The sequence below is a fragment of the Helicoverpa zea genome, chromosome 7 (genome assembly GCF_022581195.2).
Source record: "Helicoverpa zea isolate HzStark_Cry1AcR chromosome 7, ilHelZeax1.1, whole genome shotgun sequence".
In the NCBI taxonomy this organism is placed as follows: domain Eukaryota; kingdom Metazoa; phylum Arthropoda; class Insecta; order Lepidoptera; family Noctuidae; genus Helicoverpa; species Helicoverpa zea.
Genome location: NC_061458.1, coordinates 3,216,593 through 3,225,671, shown reverse-complemented (window position 1 = coordinate 3,225,671; position 9,079 = coordinate 3,216,593). Strand labels below are relative to the sequence as shown.

The 9,079-nt window shown below is 34.1% G+C and overlaps 1 protein-coding gene across 1 annotated transcript; it reads right to left on the bottom strand.

Moving 5' to 3' along the window:
* Window positions 1-628: 628 nt before the first annotated feature.
* LOC124632023 lies at window positions 629-1,147 on the bottom strand. The gene has a single exon (XM_047166675.1). The coding sequence runs from the start codon at window positions 1,145-1,147 to the stop codon at window positions 629-631; it is 519 nt and encodes a 172-aa protein (XP_047022631.1).
* Between the last annotated feature and the right edge of the window lie 7,932 nt (window positions 1,148-9,079).

Sequence of the window (9,079 nt, the reverse complement as noted above, 5' to 3'; positions counted from 1 at the left end):
ATCCCAAGCTCTTGCATAATCTTAAACTCATTTTTAGCTTTTACGTACCTGTCTGGTGGTAACTGCCTGGCTCGTGCGTGCACTGGAGGTCCTGTGGTCTCAATGTGATGACAAACATTATGTTTAGGCGTTTCTTTGTACGAAACTGGTTTAGTTAGTTCTGGAAATTCACATAATAAATCATAATAAGGGCAATTATTTACGATAGTTTTCAAAGTGGGCTCACTAGAATTAGAAAGATTGCCTTTGGTGCTTAAATTAGTTATTTGATCGATTAACCTTCGTCCGTTCAAGTCAATTAACAACTGAAAATTAGCTAAGAAGTCAGCACCTAATATTGGTTGCTGTACGTCCGCTAATGTAAATAACCAACGGAATGCTCGTCTTAGATTTAAATCTAATTCTAAGTACAATGTACCATACGTGTTAATCTGAGTTCCATTTGCGGCAAAGAGTTTATAACAACACTCACTTGTATTACCTTTCATGTAGGCTACTTTCCGCGGTAACACTGACACGTTTGCACCACTATCCACTAAGAAGTTTAAGCCCGATTTCCTGTCTCTGACACACAGACGGTGATTCCCGAAGGCACGGTCACAGCCTCCCGTCGCAGACTGCACCGACTCTAGTTTTCCGCTGGCTTGTCCTTGTCGTGTTTTTTCTTCCAGTTACATGGATCCACACATTTAGTTGCCTTGCTGCGATACTTATAATGGTAAAAACATAACCAATTTGGATCTTCGAATTTCCTTGTGCGACTTCTTGACCCTGACCTGGATCTGTTGCGTCTAAAGTTATTCCTTCGCCAGTTATTTGAACGGCCTCGTGATCTTGACTCTAAATTTTGTAATCTATCACTCAATTTGTTTATTGCCGAAATAATTTGGTCCTGAGAACCGGATGGGCCTGGTTCCTGTTTGACAGTCGCAACACTGTATATGGGAGTCGTCGTTTCCATTATTTTATCCGCTATTGATGCTAATTTCTCTAAATCTTTTTCTTCCGTTACAGCTAAAACTCCTCGCACCGAATTTGGTAAATGATTCTGCCACATAACTATGAGTGTTTCGTTATTTACTCGTCCCCTGGCTAGGTCTTGCATTTTTCTTAGTAATTGTGATGGTTTCTGGTCGCCTAATTCCATTTCGCCAATGAGTTTTTTTACTTGCCGCTCTTCGGATTCTTGATATATAAATATCAACTTATTCTTCAAGGTCTCATATTTATTTTTCTCAGGGGGATCCACAAGGATCTGTGTGACTTGCTCAACTGCGTCTGGGGGTAATTTTGAAATAAGGACCTGGTACTTTGATTCGTCGGACATCTTCTGAGGATTTAGAACTGCTTCTGCTTGGATAAACCATGTTCTAGGCGACTTCTTCCAAAATTCCGGAATTCTAGCTGTGATGGAGATGGACGACAGTTGATGTTCTTCAATAACGACCTTCTTGTCTTCAGACGACATTATAATTTCTTAATTTGACGCGCACTAATATTAAGCCAATATTAAGACACTACGTACACTTGTGTGAGTTGCCCCGGTCGTCCGATTCACTGAATTACAAGTCCAAATTCACTGGTTACAGTTCACACTTTCTCCACACGGGGTCACCAATTTAGATGGTGTGGGTGTCGTGTTCAGAGATAAGTAAATAAACCGAATACTAATTAATACACTTTTATTTTCTGACTCCAATTAGGTTACATGGGATTTGGTACGGTCACAATATTTAGTAGCGTGCGTTGGTAGTGCGATATACGGGACAACTGGGGAGGCGAACACAATGCAAGTACAGTATGAACAATATTGATGCGTCAACAATTAGTGTAGGTCCCACTACATATTTTTTATATAACCAGCTTATAGCATGTACTGATTATGCAGTGTGATCCTGTATTCTATTATTTTACGAACTTTACCTTTTCGAGTTTAACCTTCCATTCGAACATCTTTTGTCATGGGAAACAGACTATTTTACTAAAATATTTATTCAAAACGGAAAAACAGTTTTTTAAAAAAAGGTCGTTCAAGTAAAACGAGGAATAGCAGTTCTAGAGTAAAGTGTGTTCAAATCAGCGAACTGACTTTAGTTTCTATAATATTTTTACGTTAAATTCAAACGCTGATTTCCTGGCCACACTGGCTCTAGCTGTAAGGGTATTAAATGCCTCGCCGATCCTGTGATAGCCACGATAGTCCGTTTCACCTCGTATTTTTCTTTGAACTCATATTTAATACCGTGAAAACGATTTTTGTTGGAAAGGAGGTACGTAAGGGATTTTGTGGTAGCATAATTGGAAAAGATAATTATTATTCAGCAATAACTTTAAATCATCGACATCTGCCTAGCCTTTTTCCAACTATATTGGGGTCAGTTTTCAGTCAACCGCCACAACCAAGTTACCTGGCCAGCCTGGTACCTCTTGGTAGGAATCGTTGTCAGACTTTCTGGGTTATAGCTACCCGTAACGACTGCCAAGAATGTTCAATGACAGCCGGGACCTACAGTTAAGCGTGATATTCGAAACACAGTCATTGGTGTCCGAGATATACCTACCCACTTAGGCACAATTATAAAACAGTCAAAAATGCTCGAATTCGGCCGGTCACAACATTTTGTCACAGTTTTATAATCACAAGTTACCACATACTTTACTCTCGAACGTTTAATTGTGTCTCACCCACACATACAAAAGTAAAGAGGAAATGTTCTCCCAGTTTTCCACGTATTACCCACACAGGTGCGTTTGACACTACATTTGCATGCAGTCGAGGTCTGTGCAAATTAACAGTACCGTGAACACTGTATTTCATTAGTGGTCACAGAATTTTCTAGCAAATTGTGCATTTTGTGAAATTTTTAAAGCAAGGGTGAGGTGTAATTCATTTTGTTAACGCTGTGATTTTTTGGCGAAGTTTTTAGTTGGTATTTAGATTTTTAATCCTCGCTTGTAACTTCACAAACTTGAAATGTTCACAACTCAATGCTTGGCTGTCTTTAGTTCATATTGTGATTGCGGACATTTTAATTATAATAGATAGAAAGAAACCTAAAAACTGATGATTTTTTTATAAGTGCCCATTTTTTAAACTTAATTTTGCCCATTAAAAATATTTTGTAATGTAATAAGTTCTAAAAGAGAAATTGTATCTAGTACTTTTACGGGAATAACTATTGAGGATTTTAGCGATACTTATTCTACGGATAAAGTTCACGAAACGTGAAAGATTTTATATAATAGCATCAGTACGAAAACATGAAACGTAACAATATAAGTTTCTTGGAAAACGATAAAAATTAAAATAATATTTTGTATGATAATATATTTTTATTCGTATGCAAAGCGGATTACTATTGTGATACTGTTTCCTCGTAACTTCATAGATTTTTTCTTTAAATTATGCATAAATAAATAACACTTATGTACATATATACATTAATGCAGGTACAATTACAAGTATGTTAACTGGCGATTTATTTAATTTTGAAAGTAAAACCAAACAAAAAAAAAATATTTTGCTCTTTTAAGTAACTCACGAAAGAGATGATAATTACATTAAGTTACCTTTATAACAACCTCATTATAAATCCTTTTGTACATATTAAACAAGTGACTGCCGCAAAATTACGCATATGCGCCACGGATTTTTTAATAACTAGCTTTTTTCCCGCGGTTTCACCCGCATTTCGTTGAATATACCTGTAGTTGAATATACTATATTACTCGGGGATAGTTCAAATCAAATCATCCAGTACTTTCGTAGCCAACAAACAAACAAAAAATATTTCTTCTCTATTTTATTACTATACATTAATAAATTCAATTAATAACGTCCATTTCAGCATTAATTACTTAGCGACTAATTTCATTGTGAAGTGGTTCTCTTAATAATAGTTCATTAACACATTACCACTTTAAAATATAGGTAAGTAAAACTTATTAAAAAGGGGCCTGTATGTAAAATGGTTAACGGAGAAGAAGCTGATTGTGCATTTATGTGCATTCAAAATATGAAATAGTGAGTATAAAGTCATTTCAACATATGAAATAGTGAGTATAAAGTCATTTCAACATATGAAATAGTGAGTATAAAGTCATTTCAATATTTTTTATTGCTTCTGACTTTTCATAAGGATTGTTTATATATTTTAAAATAAAACTTTTTGACTTTTTAAACAGAAAAAAAAAGAATACGAAATAATTAAATTTTAACATCTAACATTCTCTGTGCTAATTCTCTTTGCCAAAGAGCTTACACACGGTGGCTTCATTTTCATAGCTCTCAAGTGTATATTATATGTATCTTCGAAACTTTCCCGATAAGATGGCACTAAGCTACGTACAAACAAACTGAAGGAAAACTAGGTGCCGTCTCGATACCAATCAGTTGGTATCTTTGTGAATGTGTTATGTACTACTGAATTCTACGAAATGTATACTAATGTTAGAAAGCTGAACAGCTTGTTTGTGTGATGAGTGACCGCACCAATCTCATAAATTAATTGATCAGTATGAATATCATTTATCGAGAAAGATTACAGGTAACTTTTTATCCACGTGCATGGAGAAGTTCCCCTCGGATCAGAATAAAAGTGCTGTCAGTAGCTAGTATTATAAAAGATAGAATAGAATGTAATAAAAAATATCCTAAGAAAACACGATAATCTCTTGATCTTTACATAAGTTCAAAAGGAAGAAAAGGAGCATTTTCGATACAAAAACATTCACACAATACAATACAGTATCCATTGTGTGTCCAGATTCCTGAAAGGTCAATGACATTCAGAGCAGACTTTTATCGAAAAACGTTTACGTATTTTCTTTCTGAAATCGTGGGGTTCACGTAAAAAATCTCTACTGTATAAACTGATATGAACTTTTCAACTTTGTTATTGGACACAGAGAAGCATCGATATTTATTTATTAACTTTTGAATACTACATATCCTTACTAAGATATATTTTTACCTAAATGGTAAACGATACTACATATATTTACTTTGCACATACGTGCATATGCTGCAAACTCTAAAAGATAAGTAGTCAGTAAGTGTTTGGTACAGGTATACAGACAGAGGAAGGATATAGTCTAATTTTATTAGGACGTAGGAAGTTATTCCCTCGGGACGCGGGTGGATCCACTGGGAACAGGTAGACTAGCTAAAAGTGACAACGTCCATTTACAATTTGTCAGTACCAAAGCCACTTCTCCCATCCCACACAGAAGGGATAACATGACAATATCGTGATGAATACTGTTATTAATACAATATGATACAGTCATGAATCCCTTGTCATAATCAATGAAACCGCACCTGATGCTTTATTAATTCGTGCTATTAAAGGTCTATCTGTAAAGCCGGCTGAAACGGATCGAGTGGTAAAAATTCGATGAATGAATGATGAGACTAAATCCCAGAGGTGACACGGATTAAATTGTGGATGGAGTGTTTATGTGAAAGGAAAAAGTTGTGGGATTTAAATTAAAAATACAATAATTGCTGGTTAAATTCTTACCATTTTTTTTTTGTTTTTATTCGTGTTGAATTCGTAATTTGAACTTACGTGTATTTATTAAAGAACTTATGGTAAACATTTAAATAAAAAGGTAATAATGGAAACATCTACAGATGATATTTTATCTTATCTAATATACGCTCTCGACAACTTTAAAGTTTGTCTTCGTACATAGATAAACGAGGTTATATTCTACCGAGTATCGCATACGACTTTATGAGACTCGGGAGGATTTATAAGTAAATTCTACCTGACCTTCCCCAACTAGGTTGGAGTTAACTTCAGAATAACTAAAATAGTGGCTGTGTATTATAGTATGGATTATTGCCAAACTATTTGCAAGTAAACTTCGGTATAGTTTTGATACAGTTGTGGGTAACGATACCAATCATGGCGGTTATTTTGTTTTGCGTCTGAGGGTTGTAAACAGTTTTGTAGAAGCCCTTATCCCTTCTTACTGCAGAGTCCAATGCAGCTTAAGGTTACATATCGATACAATTTTTTTCGATGCGATCCGTCCGTTTAATGCCTAAAAGTCTAAGTTCCATTGCTCTTTGGCAAACCTTGAGCCTGGACTTCTGACACTCAGTAAGAGACCATGTTTGCGCACCGTAGGACGGGCAAGATACACATGTCATTTAAATTTCGCTTGAAAAATTAAACTTAATGTTTAAAATAAATGAATGGTGAAAAATCAAAAAAAAAAAAACGTATTTAAAACGGAATGTTCTCTGGTTTCATAAAAATATAATGAGCACTCCATTTACTATGTACTCCATGTTATTGACGGATTAAAGACAGATTTTAGATGGGGAACTCACATGATTGCTATGGAGCTTTCATTTTAAAAACACTGGGCTTAGATTCTTTTGTAAAGAAATCGATATATTGTGTGCTGTCAATATTTTTTTAGGACCATTTTATGTAAACCTATTAACTTGTCAATGGTTCGATACACCAATTTATAAAAAGGTATCTATGTATTCTGTATAAGAGGTTGATGATAAATCGTCTCGGCTTTAAATGACAGATGTAACCTAAAAATATTTATTTATTTATTTATTTCTCAACCTTACCACTAACATTACAGACAGGTACATCTAATGCGTTGGGGAGGCACTTATTTAATATATATATGCACTTATTTATTATATATTATGAGATGAACCTGCTGTTGGCTGTTACTGAATATCTTTGGCACTTGTTACGGGTAGGCCAGTCAGTCTAAAGGGCTTATTACACTTGACTAAATTCAGTCGTCTAAAGTCTAAATGATTCAGTCACTAAATTCAGACAAATGTAATCGCATTTAGGAAGGTAGGTTTCATTAAATAATTTAAAAACCTAATTAGAAAAACCTTATTAGGCGACAGAATTTAGTTAAGTGTGAGAAGCCCTTAACCAAGGGATATTGGGTTGCCCGGGTAACTGGGTTGAGGAGGTCAGATAGACAATCGCTCTTTGTAAAGTACTGGTACTCAGCCGCATCCGGTTAGACTGGAAACCAAACCGAACATGGAAAAGCCTCCGGAGATGATGTTGATGAATCTATGAACCAATATGGTGTAAGTGCTCTATTGGATTACTAGTTAAAATAATTTTTATCTCGTTAACCTATGGTTACACATTTTATTAATAAAAAATAAACTAAAAAAAAGATTGTACCTATTGTCACAAAATACTTCTAAAGCACTAATTAAGATTAGGTCGATCTGATTTATCAGTTCAACAATAATCCATTTAATGACTCGTGTTTGAAAAATTACGTACTTTAGGAGATTCTCAATGTAAAAGTTTTAATTAAAACAGGACATTGCCTTTGCAAAGACTTTTGGACTTAAATATTTTATCCTTAAAACATGAGTTTCAAAAATGCAAGGAGTTAATTACTGCAAGCTGGGATACTCTTTGAACCCACATGATCTTCTAATATATAATGAAGAGGGTAAATATTAATATTTATAGTAGATTAAAGGATTTACCTAATATTGTAGCATGTCATTTAAATTATTTGGCACTTTTGAATATAAAAGGTTTTTATACTAGCAGTTATTTCTGCGAAATAGGCAGTGTAAAATGTGTTCTTTTGAAGAATTGCTTATATTAACAATGCATTCTTAGAACAGCTTCATGGATGGTGTTACATAAGCAATTAAAATGAAAAAACAAAAATTATACGTATCTGAAATGTTTGAATTAAAATAAATATAACCTTGCTTTAGCGGTCAAGTTTAAACTAAAGATAGATATCTACTATAAAATATAACATCCATGACTATAGCAAATAAACCAACATATATGTATATTTATCTATGTAAATTAATAAGTTTACTATAAAACTAAAGTGCTAATGTAAAAAAATAATGACAGAAAATGCATTAAATTCGCTTCAAAGTTAAATTCGCAAAAACTTGAACACAAAAAGTGACGTTGATATTAATTTTAAAAGTTAAATCCAGTTGCTATCAAGATAAATGGCAATACAATTTTAGTCTCAAGTAGGATTGCCTTATGAAAAAAATCTATCAAATATGTATAAAAAAGAGCTACCAGAGATTTGATAAAATACAAATGCAGTTTGCAGAAGGCGCCAAATGCGAAAAATGGATGGAAATTTCAACGACAATTGAAATACTATAGGTAGGTGTATATATTTAGAAGGTGTACCTACCTATTCTTTTTATGGTATACCAGATACCAGCAGCTTAACCCTCCTCATTCCAAGGTAACTGCACGTCCGGATAAAGAGTAGCCTATAGCCTTCTTCGATAAATGGGCTATCTAAATTCAAATCGAAATAAGCAACGTGCAAATGCGAATTTCTGAGATAAGCACGTTGCAACAACAAAATCTTTAGCTTTATAATATGGTTAATAATATTAAATATGAATTTTTTTCTATTAATAACTAAATTATAATTAAATAAGCTGTCAGAAAACGTGATGAGTGCAAGCGCACTGAATATTACCCTACATTTGCCTCTGAAACCAGTCACAAAGTAATAAATTGGAATGTCTTTAAACGCCTATTTAAATATTTTGATCAAAACAAGGATAACATATATCTCGATAGAATTTAAGCATGGTATAACACGTGAGCAAGCATAGGATGTTAAAAAAATATAGGTATTATTATGTTATTATATAATATTGCGTGTGAAACTATAAAATTGCAAATCCTTTAATTTAAAAGGATGTGGTTTTGGTGGATCGATTAATTTTTTTTTTGGTGTGATCAATCGTTTTTGTTTTTGTAACGGTTTCATAATCTTGAAGCTTGGCTAGATTTGGTATAGATTCAAAATAGTAAGTAGTTTACTAGATTTCATCTTTATCCATCCGTCCACTCCACCATCCACATCCGTCACAGACTATGACAGTAACACATTAAATAGTGATCCTCTAACGCCAATGACTGTGCACTATAATACGTTCAGCGCAGCTGGATGATCTCCTTAGAGAGAATAGCCGCAGTGGCTGATAGTCGGCCTGGTAGCAAAAATTATTAAACCTATAAATATAAATGTGACTTTCCCACAATTCTTTTGGTAGGCTTAC

What these genes read in the sequence shown, in the direction of transcription:
- LOC124632023 (XM_047166675.1), bottom strand. Translation starts at nt 1,147, where the DNA reads ATGGAATTAGGCGACCAGAAACCATCACAATTACTAAGAAAAATGCAA.